At 36.9% G+C, this 18136-nt stretch overlaps 1 protein-coding gene across 2 annotated transcripts; it reads left to right on the forward strand.

Moving 5' to 3' along the window:
* Positions 1–226: 226 nt before the first annotated feature.
* Positions 227–18002, forward strand: LOC113772100 (tRNA ligase 1). 2 transcript variants are annotated; one of them, XM_027317000.1, is made up of 27 exons: positions 227–574; positions 1511–1990; positions 2167–2217; positions 2361–2443; positions 3149–3248; positions 4054–4132; positions 4843–4966; positions 5540–5646; positions 6836–6964; positions 8095–8159; positions 8267–8431; positions 8889–9049; positions 9173–9204; positions 9604–9776; positions 10927–11006; positions 11115–11180; positions 11268–11548; positions 12112–12219; positions 12882–12979; positions 13346–13406; positions 14448–14524; positions 14625–14696; positions 14775–14851; positions 15553–15633; positions 15734–15836; positions 16210–16368; positions 17067–18002. In XM_027317000.1, the coding sequence occupies exons 1-27, from the start codon at positions 380–382 to the stop codon at positions 17457–17459; spliced, it is 3600 nt and encodes a 1199-aa protein (XP_027172801.1). In that variant the 5' UTR covers positions 227–379; the 3' UTR covers positions 17460–18002. The 2 variants fall into 2 exon arrangements, with proteins under 2 accessions (XP_027172801.1, XP_027173390.1); XM_027317589.1 differs by having other exon boundaries at positions 6845–6964.
* Positions 18003–18136: the final 134 nt, after the last annotated feature.

Consider the following 18136-nt stretch of genomic DNA (forward strand, 5'->3'; position numbering starts at 1 on the left):
ACTGCAAATGACCACGATACGTCGACCTGATATAGATTACAGACTACCGCGATATTTTAAATTGATATTATAAGCAAATAAATTTTGACAAATAATTTTCAATCCAAACAAATCCATTGACTGAATGAACGAGTCTTCTACGACCAAGAGTTAATTAATCTTTCCTTGAGCAGTTGCGCTGCACCTTATTTTTTTTTCCTCACTCTACAGTGTCTCACAGTAGAACGATTCTGATTCGACGCCGGTCTAAGGCGGTGTCCGCGGTGCTCGTAAATTAGTATTTGACGTCCTATTTCTTAGCTATTGCAGTTTTACCACTCACCGCCCCACTCTTCTTCCCTACTATTTATAGCAAAGTTGTACTATCTGGAAAACTTGGATGTTGTCGAGGGGGCTGGTTTCTCAGAGAATATTCTCTGGTTTCACTCTAGCACTCTATTCTCGTTCTTCTTCCTCTTCGCATTATCATTCTTCACCTCATCATCTAATTTCTTCCAGAAGCTTTCTTCTTCTCCGGTCTCGCTCCATCTCTTTCAGCAGCTCACTGGTTCACTCCACCATGCAACGGAAACAGGTTTTCTTTTTCTTCTCTATTTAGATGGGCATATATTACGTGACTGTATTTTATTTCAATTTTTTGTTGTGATTTTATCTGATGAATTGGTTATATTTTCTTTTAATTATAGAAGACTTGATTAAATTCTGCGAACACGGTAGTTATAGCTGTCTAATGGATATGTGATGTGTTCGCAATGCTGTCAGCCCACCTGGCGATGCGAGTCTTTCCTCTCTTACCTGCTTTTGCCCCTACTTTTGTGCTGTGTTTTGGATTAAATATGTAACATTTTCGCAGTTGGTCACTGTTTGATTGCATGAGCTATAAAGATCGAAAATAGGAATTTAGAGTTTGGACTTAAATGCTATCTCTTTTCCCTTTTTGGTATCTAAGTATTTATTCTTGCTCTAATTTTCTGCATCTGTAGCAACTTGGTACTTTATTTTTATTTTTATAACCCTGGCTATTGTTTTCTTTTTTCTCCTTGCGGGTAAAATGTCAAGATGTTGAAGCAAAATTGGATGTTGAATTTTTTTTTTTCGGTTTTGCAATGTTGAATAATTTTTTCTTTTCCTTATTTCTGTCACCAATAAGAGTGATTATAAGAAGGAAACAGAAAAAGGATTGAAAAAATGGTACTCGCAGTGGAAGATGAGCATTGTCATCTACTTGAACACGTAAGCATTATTGAGCTTAATTTTGTTTAGAAATGCTTGCCGTCTAAATAGTAGCTATGGTTCTCTGCTAGTAACTTTGATAAGAGATACCTTTTATCCTGTGTTCTACCTTTTAAGAGATACCTTTTATCCTCTGTTCTACCTTTTATGGACAAATGTAGAATACAGGGTAACCAAATCCTTATGTATTTTGGATATGCTCATTTAAGTTTTTCCTAATTTCTTATAATGGTTGGCACTATTTGTCTGTTCATTGTTCTGATTTATGAAAATGCAGCCAAGGAGTGCAGCTAGAGGACAAAGATGGATAGAGAAGCCAAAATCTGACAGGCCTTCATCAACTGCGAAAGAGGTTTCTTCTGTAGGAGGTGTGGAAGCTGTGACTGATAAATTTAGTTCATTAAGCATTCCTCAAAATGATGGAGAGTCCAGTGTTCCTCCCCCAGATCAACAGTTTGCCGGGGTAGGATTGGTGAACAACAATCCGAGACAGGGCGTTTGGGAGACGAAGTCATATGGAACAACAAGTGGGGCAACGGCTGTAGAAGTTGAAAAAGGACCAGCTGCTCAAGTGGTGGGTCCGGCTCAGGGGGGTGAAGCTCAAGCAGCATCAGGTGGATTAAATAATGCTGTCTTGAGCAAATTGTTTAAGGGTAATTTACTGGACAACTTCACTGTGGACAATTCAACATACTCGCATGCGCAAATAAGAGCTACCTTTTACCCCAAATTTGAAAATGAGAAGTCTGATCATGAGGTTTGTTTTTCTCTCCTGCTTTTCCTTTAGTCATGTGGTTGGGGGAATGTCCGCATACCAATTGGATATTATCGATTATTTGGTCTCCAAAGTATAGCTTATTGTGCTTTTTTGAGCATTAGTTAAATCTTGTTAGTGGGCTTCTGAGTTATATCTTGATTGTTCTCGTGTTCCAGATTAGAGTAAGAATGATAGAGATGGTGTCGAAAGGCTTGGCCACATTGGAGGTACGAATTTAGCTTTTCTGTTCTACAAATCCTTTTGTTCCATAATTTCCTTTCAGTTGTGCTGAAATGGAGCTCAATTTTTTCTTTTGATGTGTGTACTATCATTGTTCTCATTTTCTCTAGCGTTCTCATGCCTTCAACAGGTATCACTCAAGCATTCTGGATCTCTTTTCATGTATGCTGGACATGAGGGAGGAGCATATGCTAAGAACAGCTTTGGCAACGTGTATGCTCATGATTAACCATTGCATCCTCTATTCATTTCCTACCTTATTTCATGGAGCTTTTGCTTTTGTTTGCTTAATTTACTGAACTGTGCTCCATTGCTGGTATGCTACTGAGAGATTTTATGCCTCTTTGCTATTGTTGATCTTCGTTTTGGGTGGAGTTACTTGGGTGGGGGTAGTTTTATGGGGAGGTCAAGGTGGAACTGCTAAACAAATATAACATTCAGTTTTCTCTTCTCTTGAACCGTTAGCATGATTGGTTTGGTGTTCAACCAGTCATTTCCTCCTGTGTGAAAATTTATAATGTGCTTTATAGTGCATTCAGATGATTCAGTCAATCACTGAATGAAACACGTTTGTAGAGGTTGGGAGTTCATTTATTCTATTGGGATGTTGGGCAGGGGATTCTTGGTTCAGTAGTGCAATTGGTTAGGAAGATGAATTCCACATGGTTTGATGAATAAGATAAAGTTAAAGTTATTTCTGGTGCACTAGGTTTATACTATTTCTGAGAATTATTTGGTAATCACAATGGAATAGATTTGAGAACATCCAGCCTGCTGGAGTTGTTTTTAAGTTTACATGAATAAAAATATGCATCTTTTTCTGTATAATGTCAGTAATCTTGGATGTGTATCATTCTAGCAGTCATTTATATGGCTTGACTTTTCTATTTAAGTTTTCACTTTTCTTATTTTCTGCAGTTACACTGCTGTTGGTGTTTTTGTGCTTGGGAGGACTTTTCACAAGGCATGGGGTGCTCAAGCAACCAAGAAGCAAGCAGAGTTCAATGAATTTCTCAATGTACTTCCACAGAATTATTTTTTAGACATTGTGCAACAAAATCTAGATGTCATTACTTTTAGATTAAATCAAAATCCTAATGCACTGAAAATAAGGTGCAAATAGCCTACTCATAAGAAATAAAATAATGATCCTTCTTTGATGGAGCACAGATGCGAGGAACTTTTAGTTTTGAGTTGTCTTTTGGAGTTGTTCAATGATAACTTTCTATCTTGGTTGAGTAAGGCATTTATGTTATGATTTTGATGTGCTTTTGTAGTTTTTACATGTCTTCGTCATATTTTTTATGCAGTTTCTTGAAGACTAGAAACCCTTATCTTTTGGTATTTCACTGTGGAATCTTGAGAATAAACTGGGGGATAGGCTTGACTTTATTGCTTTGAATCTCTCACCATACTAATCTAGAAGAGTAAAATGGTAGCTAGATTATAGATGAGGAATAGTATTGATTGCTCATCCTAGGAACCATTACTTCATGGACCAAGATGTTATTGGCTGATTTTGAATATTTTTTTGAGGGGCTGTGGGGTGGGGTTTTTTTTTTTTTTTTGTTGTGTGTGTGTGTTGGGGGGGGGGGGCGTTGCTGCAGTAACAAGAAATTTCATCTTATAAAGCATATGCAAGTGGAACTGGAATCTTGTAATTATGTGAGCATCACTTACCCTGTCACTAATCATTCTGAAACATCTTCATATTTACATTGTCGATACATGTGGCACATAACATGATGCCCAATAGCTATAGTAATTGAGCAATATGTTTGTCCTTATGAATTGATGAATTCTGTTCTTTGAATTTTTTCCAGCGGAATCGCATGTGCATATCAATGGAACTGGTAACTGCTGTACTAGGAGACCATGGACAACGTCCTCGAGAAGATTATGGTGAGGGCATAAAAGAAAATTATCAACTACTATACATTAATGTGGTATATTTTGTGGTCAGATATTCTGGTTTCTTTTTCTTTTCCTTCTGTTGACTGATTGAAGCTGAGATACACTTTTTCTGGGTCATGGAAGATTAAACTTTTTTGGTTATTCTATTTTGAGGGATGATAACACCTGAAAGGACACAATACCTTGACGTATGGTGGCGCACTTTTTTCTGAAGGTTGCTAAAAATTGAAGCATTTAAGTAGTTGCAATTTGTTCAACAGTTAATGTATTTTTGCAAGAATGGTAACTTGTTCAGTTGTGTTTTTGCAGTCATGGTAGTTATGGAAGGATGGTACAAGTGCTACCATATGCTGGCCAAACTTTTCAATTATTTTGCTATTTTTTTTTTTTTGGCATTCTCAACCAGCAAAGAGGGTTTATATATGTATTTGGCACTTACTGTAACTCAAGTTATTGTTACTTCAGGCTTAGTTCTTGTTAGCTGATCAATGCTGCCTTCCTGCCATTCATTTCAAATTAATAGATCTTAGAATTGTAAACAGTTAAACTATCCAGTGTCTGGCAGAGCTCCAATTTTGTGCAACTGTTTTCGCAGAGCCATAGGTTTTGGTTTTCATAATTAGTTTGATGGATATGATTTGGCAGAAAGTCTGGTTCTCATGCTTCAGCTTGTATGCCTCGTCTATCTTGTCTTGCAGTGGTTGTGACAGCAGTCACAGAATTGGGCATTGGGAGACCAAAATTTTATTCTACTCCAGAAATAATAGCTTTTTGCCGGAAGTGGCGTCTTCCAACAAATCATGTCTGGTTGCTCTCCACCAGGTATTGCTCTTTTATGTGTGTTTTTAAGAAAGAATACAACTGTAGTTGTAGATTTCAGTTTGATTGATGTTGCACTTTCTTCATTATAATAGGATGTCTTTGTAATTCTTCTCTTCTTAATGTTTGGAAATCAGTACTGAGGTTGGAACTACAAACATTATATTGGTTATGATTAGAGGAAGTCTATGTTTATTGATTTTCTGTTCTTAATGCACTCCCTTCTTTCATCTATGTGTATTTTAAGATTTTTCTATTCGGTATAAGCATTCAAAACAGGAGCTTGGTCATGAATAGCTGTATCATCATTTGACATAATTGATCAAAATTTCCTTGGTGATTCTTAAACAAGTGCAATTGGCAGAAATTTTGTCTTAGTGTACTTGCATCTTATTTTGTGATTAACTCTTCCTTTTTATTTGTATTTTGGTAAACTAGTTACAAGGCATCTTACTAAATGAAATTGTTTCTAGCTAGTGGAGAAAATATTCTTTATTATTTATTTTTGTTGGAGTACTTTTGGCAATCTAAGATGAAAGTTGTTGCCCTCATACATATTTTGCATCAATACTATAGGAAGTCGGTGACATCCTTTTTTGCTGCATACGATGCATTGTGTGAAGAAGGAACAGCATCTCCTGTTTGTCAGGCTCTTGACGAAGTTGCAGATATATCTGTTCCAGGTGAAGTTTATTTGAGAACAGTGCCTTTATTTGTAAAGCAAAAGCTTGTTGATTTGATGTGATTTGTTGAAACCATGGAAAGCTCAAGTTTTGATAACTTGTTTGTCCTCCAAATTTGGCTTTAGCACCTTTGTTGTTTCAGTATAGATCAGGTATAGCACATTACAGTTGCAGGTGGCTGCAATTCTTTTTTGTCTGTGAATCGGACCAGGTTACTAGTATTGCCATGGTTGTCTCACTGTGCTTCTTCTGTATACCAGCTACTTAACTGTCATTAGGCATGCTATACAACCAGCAGCATATCCTGATGTTGGCTTTCTAGTATTTTCTATGATATCCTATGCAAATCAAGATAAACCAACCACCTTGACAGCTACTGCTGAATCACCATTCTGCAAACCTTTTAAACATTGTGGTCCCTTATATTCTACTTGATGACCCTGCTTTTTTTAGTTACTAATCTCTTTTTGATTTCGTGGTGAGCTAAGACTTTTATTGTTTACAATTCTCATAGACCTGATTTATATCCATTTTCTGATGCCTTAGTCTAACCACTTGATCTTGGCTCTTAATAGCTGATGTTACGAGATGAAAATGACTGTTGTTCAATCCATCCACACAGGCACTTAGAGAGAATTAGTGGGCAGATGTCATATTTTATCTTCTTCGTAGCTGGATGCTTATCATTTTCTCCAGAATATTTGTTATTAGGCTTGCACAGTTGCACTTGTTCGTCCTCCATCATTGGGTTGTAATTTAAGACCTAGTTCTTCTCATCACCATCATTCTACCTTTTCTTGTCAACTTTTTTATTTTTCATTTTCAATTTTAATGTGGTCCAGCACTGTATGCCGGTATGGTTCTGTTAGTAGCATGCAGCTGGTGCTGCTTTGATTGCAAATTAGATCTTTTAGACAGTACAGGCATCAAGTCTTAAGCTGGCCTAAGGTTCCTAGCTATAGTTTGTACTAAATGCTAGTGGACTTTATTCCTCCAACTCTCTTATGCTTTTGTTTTTGTTTTTTTTTAATATAAATATATGCCCATGGCATCTTGCCTTGAAATTACTGTAATTGTTAGAGCCTTTCTTAAATTGACAGAGTTGTTTTCTTTCTTTTATGACATCTGTAAATTATCAAGGTATTTTGTTATTCCTAAAATTTTGCCCTTTCTCTTTCACTGGCTGCAGGATCAATAGACCACATAAAGGTACAAGGCGAAATTTTAGAAGGTCTTGTGGCTCGCATAGTAAGCCATGAAAGTTCAAAAGACATGGAACAAGTTCTAAGGGATTTTCCTTTACCTACTGTGGATGAAGGTAAAAAGTATTTTCCCTTTTCTGTTGTGTGAAAAACATGTTCTCTCTCTCTTGGTTGCCTTAAAATTTTGGTTGCAATTTGTGAACAATCTCCTTTGCTTAAGAAGTTCAAATCACGCACAGACTAGTGTAAGCTTTTAAGGCATAGTTTCTTATTGTAAGTAACAGGAATCTAGGTAAAATTTCATGCTGTATCTCTGTAATTTTGGTTGTTCAAGTGCTTAAATCTTGCTGGCCCTCATTAGCTCTTTGTGGAAGTTCAAAGAATTTCCATCTGGAATTATCTTCTCTATTGACTGTGTGCCTAGTGTTTTTAGATGTTGTGAAACAACTTTCACGTGGGATTTTGTTTGTGCTACTCAACTTGAGGGGTTAGAAAGGAAGGGAAAAGCAATTGTCACTGAGTTGCTTCTCTCTGTTGACCAGAGATTATTGTCAATGAAGTTTCTTTCCTACCATCCAGGAAATTTCAACTTATGTTTTGCTACTATTAAATAGCTCGAGCAAGTGATATGTATCTATCGTATCTTAAGCAACAAATTTAAGATGTCTCGATTCACTCTGCTGTACCTCTTTTTTTTTGGCCTTTTTTTAAGCCACTTCCAAACTGCTAAACATGTTTACAGGTTTATTTTTTCACCTTCAGTATTGATGAACATGGTCACGCTATAGGAGTCACTGAGTGGGTATTCAGCCATTGAACTCAAAGTCACCTTTCAATGAGTTTATAGACCATTAATGGTTGATCCTGCTTTGGATGAAGCTCCACTCTCTGATTGCACATGTAATGCTAAATCTACATTAAAGAGATAACAGAAAAGGTTCAAATAAGGGTTTGCTGTCTAAAATATTTTGTCGTGAATGGTAAAATGATTTGTAAAATACTGGAATTATGGGACTTGCTTTTTTGAAATATTATTATCTGGACAATTGCTTGTTCTTGCTTTTGCTGTCAAACTGAAATTGCCTTTGCTTTCTTCTTTTTGTGTTTGCTCTCTCTCTCTCTCTCTCTCTTTCTGATACTTCTTTAGTTCTGAGGTGGAAGGAAACTACTGGGACGTACTTATGGTTTGTGTAATTGTGAATTAAGCATGTGTAGTAATTGTATGTGATTGTGTATCGGGTGGCAGATGCAAAAGATTTAGGAGCTAGCCTGCGAGAAATTTGTGCTGCAAATAGATCTGATGAGAAGCAGGTAACCTTCGTCCTCAACAGATAACATGCTTTCCTAACATTTGAAGTTTTATGGTACACAAGTATCTCGTGATGTGTTATCAATTTTGCTTCTTACATGACTTGCAGCAAATCAAGGCACTTCTGCAGAGCGTTGGCACTTCCTTCTGCCCAAACTATCTGGATTGGTTTGGGAATGAAGGGTCCGACCCACATTCAAGAAATGTTGATCGTTCGGCTCTTACAAAGTTCCTGCAAGCACAGCCTGCTGATTTTTCTACAATAAAGTTGCAGGTGGTGTTTTATGTATCTCCCTTTAACTTCCATTTTAATGGCATTGTTTTGCATGATGCGGTCGTGTAACAATGTATCTCCACATAGATGTTTGGTGTATTCATTTATACATTCTCATACATAAGTTGTGCCACTGATCTTTTACAAATAAAGCCTCATTGCCTGTGGGAGTAAGAGAGCTTTTGGAACCTTTCTTAGGCGCTTGATGTAAGAGACCAAGAGTCTTGCTTTGATTTAATGTCTTTATTTCAGATAAAAATGAAATCAGTCAAACAAATTTAGCTAAGAGTTTTTTAATGCCTGTTGAGATTGCTTTAAGAGGTTCTGTCATTTGATATTCTTTTATTGTCATTTCCCAGTTTATATATACTCATTTTGCAAAATCTGTCAAATTTTCTTGCAAGAGTTTATTCAATTGATCTTACCAAACATTTCTATGATTGATGATTTCAATCAGGAAATGATTCGCTTGATGCGCGAAAAACGCTATCCAGCTGCTTTTAAATTGTACCATAACTATCAAAAGATCAACTCTGTCTCTAGCAATAATCTTCATTTCAAAATGGTGATCCATGTACACAGTGATTCAGCATTTCGGCGATATCAAAAAGAGATGAGGTCTTTACTTAATTTGTCTTGATATCTTAATGATGGGAAATAACTTTACTTTTGCTGCTAAATCTATTTTTGTAGTTTTTCATTCTTTGACTGAAATAACGGGTTGGGATGTGCATGTCTCAGGAACAAACCAGGACTGTGGCCACTTTATCGAGGTAAGCTCACTGCTGTGCTTGCTTTTTTACTGGTTTCAGCTGTGCCATTGGTCATATGGTAGACTTCCAGTTAGTTTGTGGGATTTGCACTAGGGATTAAATCCATTCTTCTTCTCTAATCCTTTCAAATGCTGAGAATAGTGGAGGAGGTAGCCAATTTCAGAAAATTGATGCTTGCTTGTCTATTTCTTGTAGCTCTATTCCAGCTTTAGCCATTTTTGCTTTTGGTACCATCAGCTTTGTAATTCAGCTATAGTCCTTTCTTCTTCCTCTGCTTTTCATTCTTTTTCGTAGATGTTTTGCAATTCTCAGCTTCCTTATCTGTACGATTGAATATCCTTTTGACTAATAATGACATACTTTTCTCTGTTGGATGCTAATTGGTGATTTTTTTGACAGGTTTCTTTGTCGACTTAAACTTATTCAAGGCAGACAAGGAAAAGGCAGCTGAAATTGCTGGAACGGAGAAGGGTGCAAAAAAAGTTGATGAGAATAATGGCACTTTCACAAATGAGAGTTTAGCTGATGAAGATGCAAATCTGATGATCAAGTTGAAATTTCTCACATATAAGGTAAACTGCAACTGACATTCCCCGCGATCCTCTTTACTTGACTGAAATGCATCACCATTCTTATTAGGTTGAGCCTAGTCAGGCTTGGTTTTCTGCTTCATGTGTGCCTATTGTAGTCATTAGAAATTTTGTGCATTCAACTCCAGTGCACTTACTATTTGCAACTACCTTGATTTTTCTGTTATCTTTTCAAGGGCTGTTTCAGATATCTTGCCTTGGATGTAGTAATACTTGGGCGATAATTAGGGTCCTAAATTTCTAGTTGATGCATGCTTTATTACACTTGATGATCTGTGCACATGTCAAAACTTTCTGTCAAGGATGTCGGGTATTGACAGAGAAGTCCTGGGTGCATTACACCTTGGAGGTGCTTTATGGAGCTAGATTTCTAGTTAATCTACTTGTTTCCCAATGCTTCTAGCATGTTGCATGCTCTTTAAAATGAGCTACAGATCCTTTAATCATATCATTGGTGGTGAATTTTTTCTGTTTTATCCGTTAAAGCTTCCTCAAGTGTTGATCATTAATTCTATCATTTAACTATATCTTGCTTGTTGATTGAAATTGAAACAACAGATATTCAGATAGAAAGTACAATGGTACAAATTGTAGATTAAGTATACAGATACAACATTTGTTTTCTTCCTTTCCTCAGTTGGCTTCTACTGTGCTAATTACAATGCATCTTCTAACTTGGTTTTTTTTTTTTTAAATTTCATTTGCTGAAATTTAGTGTAAAACTGTGATATTGCTTGATCAAAGGAACTGTGGAAAGCCAAGGAATGAAATTTAGTGTAAACTGTGACATTGTTTTGATTGAAGGAACAGTGGAAAGTCAAGGAATTTTTGAAGTGAGGGAATGAATGTTTGGTTTGTAAGCACAGTTTTGGATAACTTTCTCTTTGAACTTCTAGTTCCTTGGAGTATGTAAATAACCAGCTTTCAAAACCAATTACCTAATTCTTAAAGAACTTTTCAACTTTAATGACATGAAGGAAATTTCATATACTTTCCCTTTGCTACTTCATGGAAATTTTAAAGAACTTCTGTTTTCAACTCTAAGAACTTTTAAATGAACATTCTTTTGTGGGACACTAACTAATTTCATGGCAGTACTCTTTAGTTTCTTATTTGATTCTTTATGGTGCAGTTGCGAACCTTTTTGATCAGGAATGGCTTGTCTATTCTCTTTAAAGAAGGTCCATCTGCCTACAAAGCCTACTATTTGAGGTAAATGAAATTTTGGTGAAGCTTAAAGGTCTCAATAAGAATAGAAAGAATCTGTTACAGCAGATATATTTTGCTTACTTTTCATTTCATAATTTCCTGTTTCTGTAGACAAATGAAGATATGGAATACTTCACCTACAAAGCAAAGGGAATTGAGCAAAATGCTCGATGAATGGTAATGTTGGAATCATTTCCATGGTTCCATTCATGATCACTTACATTTCTTTATGTGAAGCATCTAATAATCTAACCTCTTTCTCAGGGCAGTATACATACGCAGAAAGTATGGACACAAAATGCTGTCTTCTTCTGTATACCTTAGTGAGGCTGAGCCTTTTCTGGAGCAATATGCAAAGCGCAGTCCACAAAATCAAGCTTTGATAGGATCTGCTGGAAACTTAGTAAGATCAGAAGACTTCTTGGCCATTATTGAGGGAGGAAGAGATGAAGAGGGTGACCTTGAGCAAGAGAGGGATGCAGGACCAGTAACTACAGTTAAGGACAGAGTTGCCAAGGATGAGGGCCTCATTGTCTTCTTTCCAGGTATGGCTGGATGGGAAAATTGTGGGCCAGCCTATTCATCTTGAGATCACTGGATTGACTTTTTTTTTTGACATATATCGGGTTTAGATTGAATATTATATTGATGCTTATTTAATGTTGACAATCATTGAGCTCCTTCATTTCCTTTTGGTTCCATTTAGGTAGGGAGGGTAAGAGAATAGAAGTATGTTCCATCTGATGATCATGAACTTGTTAATTATATATCTTAGAAATCCACTAGATGTATAATCTGATTTCTTTTTCTATCACATGCTAGTTGAAACTTCTTATGTGGTGTAAGCCGTTCTTTATTGACTTTTCTATTTGCTGAAAGTTACATGATGTTAATCTGAAGTATGTGTTCCACTTTATGCTCGTTGCATATCAGTTTACCTGTTGGTTGAGGGATAACACTTCCTGATATGCACACATCTCTTTTATTGTTATTATTATACCATTGAAGATGTTTTCGCTTGTCATGCATTCTTTCTTTCTTCCCTCTCCACCTAAGATATGCACCCACTAAATCAATCTTATATGGACTAACTGCTTTCGACTTTCAGGAATACCTGGTTGTGCAAAATCTGCGCTTTGTAGGGAAATTTTAAATGCCCCTGGAGTCCTTGAGGATGACCGACCAGTTAACACTTTGATGGGTGATCTTATAAAAGGTATGAGCTCAATGACATTCTAAATATCTGATGCATTTTAAACATACAGGTTCATCTGTAGAGTGTTATTGAATTGGTTTTCTGTTCGAATTTTTTGTTGTTCAATCGCAACTATCGGGAGATTATCAATTTTTAAGACCTTTCCTGTTTAGAAAGCTCTTGCAAAGCTTAAGATTTCGTGCTGCAGCTTATTGCATGTCTTATAAATGACTAGAGATGAACCTTCTGCTCTGACATCAGAGATCATGGTTTCAATTGGTACATCATGTGCTGGCTATACTACTAAACCAGTACCAATAGGAAGTTTACTGGAAATACAGTAGATTAAAATGATGAAAACTGAAATCTTGGGATACTTCCATTGGACATTTTATTCTAGTAAAGCTCACTAATCCTCATTTAGTGGATGGTTAACGGGCACATGTACCGTAGGGGGATAGACAGCGAAATGTTGAGGAAGGCAAGATGATATGGGTACTCATTTTGCATGCCTCATTGCGTTCTTGTGATCATTCCACTCCAAGAATTGAATCAACTTCCATATTATTTCTCCTCCCTTAAAGAGCGGGGATTGGATTGCTTCTTAAATCTGATTATAAGATTGGCTTGCTCATTCTAGATTCTGATACTGTATTTACTCTTGGTGCATTAAATTTCAATAGGTAGGTATTGGCAGAAGGTTGCTGATGAACGCCGGAGAAAGCCTTATTCGATAATGCTTGCCGACAAGAATGCACCGAACGAGGAAGTTTGGAAACAGGTTACTTGTTGAGATCACATTCCCTTGAGTTTGTTAATGAATCTGACTACTAACAATTTGCCTTGTATGGACCAAATTTGCTAAATTTCACTGTTCATTTTTTTCCTTTTTTCCAATCCTTTTCGTTTTATACCTGTTGAACTACGTATCACCTATTAGCATCCTGTTTTTTCACACAATGTTCCTGTTTTTTCTACTTTTTCCTTCAAAGGAAGTTGGGTGTGGGGACTTTTTCTTCTTGGTCTGTGCTCCATTATCTTGGACTGGGGTGTTTTGGGGCCGGCGGAAGGAGGGCTTGCTGTTCTCCTTTATGCTTTCATTTATTCTTTGGATTTTGCCTGATGAGGTTTCATTTAATTTCTCCAGATTGAGGACATGTGCCGACGCACCAAAGCTTCTGCAGTTCCGGTCGTACCAGATTCAGAAGGTCCTATTCTAGCATCTTCTTTCATTCTCTTGATCTTCTATATTCTCACTCACAGAGTGTACTTTATTTTAGAGCATATATGGCTTGTTTGTTGAAAGTATTTGTTTTGCTATTTTGCACTCTTATGTTGTCCTTTCCTCTGTTGTGTAATTTTGACATTTGCTTGGATTCATTTGTTAAATGTTATTTCTTGACTTATCGGTCAACAATCATTGCAGCTAAGGGTAGGAATTACTATGTCTAACCACTATGCACTTGCTGCATGATTGTCACTAGCGTGTAGGAAACGCTCACATGCATGTGCAAGAAGGATGTATGTGATTCCTTAGTGTAGAAGCAGCATGCTCGTGTAGTACAGAGAGAAATGGGTAGTCAACCATCTTAGGTCATCAAGTGCTTTCGCTTATGACCATCAGAAATGTCTGACCATCAGAGTACTTGTGTTTTCTGTAGAATTCTCTCCAATTTAAGTAATATATAAATGGATAGTTAGGAGAGTGGTGTTTTAAAGCCCTATTTGTTCTAAGTGTTCGTTCATTCTGGCTAATTTTCTGAGCCGATCTCCCTATACCATAATCATTTAGGACTGCAATATGGATTGGGTTAATTGTTTTCTGGGTTTAGTCTTCTAGAGAAGGTTATGAAATTCTATTTTAATTGAGTTTTTTGTGAAGTTATAGCTGCATATTATAAAGGTTGTAAGTCTAAGAAATGCATAGGGCCTGCGCCGGTATGATACGAACAGCAATCTTTACTTTTTCATTTGTGGATCTTTTCATTCATTGCTCTGGCAGATAGTATCAGGGATCTGCGGCAGTTTTATATGTAATTCATATGATATGTTAATTCTGTAAAATCTTCCTGATTCACATTTGTTTTCAAATGACATTTTAATATCCTTCCAGATGTCTACTTTTATATTTGCTTGGTGAAGTAATATGCTAGGATTCAAGAATAAAATTGTTCCCAGTTTTCATTAATTAGATTTGTAAATTAGCTTCATGTAGCATGTATGTAGAACTTAATGGGTTAAATCTACAGGAACCGAATCAAATCCATTTTCACTTGACGCACTTGCTGTTTTCATACATCGAGTGCTTCGCCGTGTTAATCATCCGGTATTTCTCACTATCGTTTTCAATAGTTTGTATGATGCACACCTCCTAGGAAATCGAGTACAATGTTGCTGACATTTTATTTATTTTTTGGGACTTGAAGGGGAACCTTGACAAGTCCTCTCCAAATGTTGGCTATGTGTTGCTGATGTTTTACCACCTTTACCAGGGCAAGGTAGTTGTTTTTCCACGCATTTTTTGGTTGTTGCTTATTTAAAATTTCTTCCTTATCTTATTGTCTGCTCTTTATCAGAGCCGCAAGGAGTTTGAGGCCGAGTTAATTGAACGTTTTGGCTCTCTTGTGAAGATGCCTTTACTGAAGCCTAATAGGTCTGCTGTTCTACTCTGAAGATCTCTTTCATTAAACTTTTGAATTTCTTAAAATTGGATCAGTCTTCCTGGCGAGGACAAATGTTGTGGATGTTTAGAACCATATTTGTAGTTTTACTTTCTCACTCTTCTTCTGCAAAGGTAATTTATCAACACTTCAGGTTAGTGTACATAGTTATGGTGTACAGTGTCTCTTAAAAACAAAGAGCTTTACATGCTTGCCACTAAAACTTTTGGGCTTCTGTTGACTTATCCACTTTCTGGTGCCCCCACCAATTTCTATAGTCAATTTTGTCTACACTATGGCTTACTAATCGTCGCTAATGTAAAGAAAATATTTGATTTTAACTCTGTAATCTTGTCAACTCCATCCAATATATTTGCATTTCAAAGCATCCCTAACTTAGAAATGAAATAGGAGCAATTTGGTTGTGATCTATCAAGATACTCATTTCATTATCATAGAAGTATTTACAGTATGGATTATATCAGAACAAATTGTTAAGTTGGTACTGTGTCTATAACGTTTGTTTTTTTCTGATATACATGTTATTTCCATTCTCCCTTTGGTTTCTTTAATGGTATAATCAGTTCCTTCCTTTCCTGAGGGCTACAAATTGAGACATGCTTATTTTGTCATCTTATTTTCTTCTGATTTAATGTGCTTCAAGTGTGTCTTTCTTTCTTACCTTTACCTGTAGGTCTCCTCTACCTGTTTCTGTGAGTTCTGTTTTGGAAGAGGGGATAAACCTGTACAAGCTTCACACAATCAGGCATGGAAGGTTGGTAATCAGATTTCCATCTTGTTCTGGATTTGTGTCCTGAGAACCATAATAAAGGAGGTTTCCCAATTGATTCAGTCGAGAGCTGTGTTTCTTTCAGATTGGAGTCAACCAAAGGAACCTATGCAACAGAATGGACTAAATGGGAGAAGGAATTGCGAGAGATTTTATCAAGCAATTCTGAGTACCTTGATTCGGTGCAGGTGAATGCCTATTTGGTTTGGATGCTTGTATAATATCCTATCATCATTTTCATTTGCACATCAGTTAGTGATATCCTCTTCCTGAAGAACTTGGTGCACTGAGGATCAATATGATGCATAAGTGGTTTGCTTGGAGGCTTTTGCCATGGATGCTTATTACACAAGAATTAGCTGAACTAGCCTTACCTTGAAGCCCACACCAAATCCAAAGCAAACCCCCTCACTCGGGTTTGTACATACTAAAATGTGAACATATATAATTAATGGGGAAAACAACCATAATAAATCTGCTCTGGTCAAACATCTTGTCCTTCATTTGTGGGGTGAAGTTCTTAATTTCACTGTGTTGGTTTCTCGTTATATGTTCTTTCAGGTTCCATTTGAATTTGCTGTCAAGCAAGTCTTGGAACAACTAAAAGCAGTTGCAAAGGGTGAGTATTCAGCACCAGTAATTGAGAAAAGAAGGCTTGGGGCTATTGTATACGCTGCTGTGAGTTTGCCTGTTGCAGAAATCCATGAATTCCTCCAAAGGGTGAGTTAACAAGTGTTTTCTCTTGCATAGCATAGTAAATTTAGTTAGATTTTCTTTATTCTATCTTTGGTTCTTTAGGATGGGAACTTAATTGGATATAAATTGGGCTTGTAGCACTTGAGTAGAACGTTAAATTTTATGGATACTCCAACTCCAGTCCAATTCTGTTTTTCCATGAAGATTCAAAACCTTTTGCAATTGAATAGCCTTCAGACCCATGATAGGTCTTGCCTCATTCCACTTGCTCTTCTAGAAGTTCATGAGGAACCATGTGGCATACGTAATTTGAGATTCTGAAGTCCTCTGTGCAGTTGATAATAGCTACGGACCTTTTTGTCTTGGTCTTCTTACGTCTATAATTTGTAGCGTGGTCTGGGAAGGGTTAAGCAAGTATTGTAGCGTGGTCTGGGAAGGGTTAAGCAAGTATCAACGTGGTGGCATTCACATTTCATTCTGGATGGATAACCTTTTCTGGTTTTGAGTCCCATACTACCTTTTCTTTTTAATTAAAAAAAAGGAAATGAAAAAAAGAGCCAGGAAATTTGGCAATGTGATTGCTGAATACGTTTTACTTCTTTCTTTGCTGTTTTCTTGTTTACTCAAGGATTTGGTTTCACATTTCCCTCATTTCTCTTATGATGAATTTATGGGATGAAAATCAGTATAACAGATTTGTATTGTTTCCTTTCTTGAATCAGATAGCTGAGAAGGATCCTGACGTTGAAACCTTCTTCAAGGAGAAAAACCTGAAGGATAGTCTCACAAAAGCTCATGTGACGCTGGCTCACAAGAGAAGTCATGGTGTTACTGCTGTTGCAAATTATGGCTCGTTTCTTAATCAAAAGGTACCTGTGGATATAACTGCGCTACTATTTTCTGGGAAATTGGCAGCATTAGAAGCTCACACAGGCTCGGTAAATGGTGAAAAGATAACTTCTAAAAACCAGTGGCCTCATGTCACATTATGGACTGGTGAAGGAGTTGCAGCCAAAGATGCCAACGCATTGCCACAGTTAGTTACGGAAGGGAAGGCTACTCGTGTAGGGATTGATCCCCCCATCACGATAACTGGCGTCCTACAATTCTTTTAAGTTCCATGTTTCAAGATAATCTAGGCCATGCAGTTACCCGAGTACAAAGTGGCCTTTTGAGCATTTTTGGCGGATTCCATGTATATAATAAGCCGAGCTGATACAGTTTTGTAGTCTGTATTTGCAGTTCCATAGGAATTATACATGCCTCGACTCCGCAAATAAGAGAAAAAAAAATGCAAAATTTCAGATCCTTTCCACTCTCACGGACTTGAGAAAGGAGACCATGCTTTGCAGTTGGAGGGATGGATCATGGAATATCGACAGTCTGTGGAGTTGTCACGGCATTTTGATTCACAATTCTTTGCTCTTCTGTTTTCTTTTTCTTTTTTTTTTTTTATAGGGTCCTAGCTTTATTTGAGTGGGAAATCTTTTGGTAGGGAGCAGAAATCCAGAAACGGTCAACAATTTCGTATAAGTTGCAGTTTAATGTTCATGAGCCGGGGCGTTGTTGTGTCTCTATGCTCGCATTCTAAATATGGTTAGTAATAACATTTTGCCCCCTCAATGAAAAACAATAAGCTCTTTGCCTACTTGAGAATATTTCAGTTGGAGCTTGTGTCAAGTATTCCCAAAAATAGACAGTTGACAATTCTATGATATGAAATTGAGGGGAAGTGGTGGAGGGAGGCGGAGGTTATAACTTTTTGTTTCCACAAAGATTAATTTGATTGAAG

Source organism: Coffea eugenioides, chromosome 1 (genome assembly GCF_003713205.1).
Source record: "Coffea eugenioides isolate CCC68of chromosome 1, Ceug_1.0, whole genome shotgun sequence".
Classification (NCBI taxonomy): Eukaryota; Viridiplantae; Streptophyta; class Magnoliopsida; order Gentianales; family Rubiaceae; genus Coffea; species Coffea eugenioides.

Bases quoted from the DNA above. Each gene is read 5' to 3' on its own strand.
- LOC113772100 (XM_027317000.1), top strand. From the start codon at position 380: ATGTTGTCGAGGGGGCTGGTTTCTCAGAGAATATTCTCTGGTTTCACT. The intron at 1,991-2,166 runs GTTTGTTTTTCT...CTCGTGTTCCAG, and splicing joins ATGAGAAGTCTGATCATGAG to ATTAGAGTAAGAATGATAGA. The intron at 8,160-8,266 runs GTAACCTTCGTC...CATGACTTGCAG, and splicing joins ATAGATCTGATGAGAAGCAG to CAAATCAAGGCACTTCTGCA.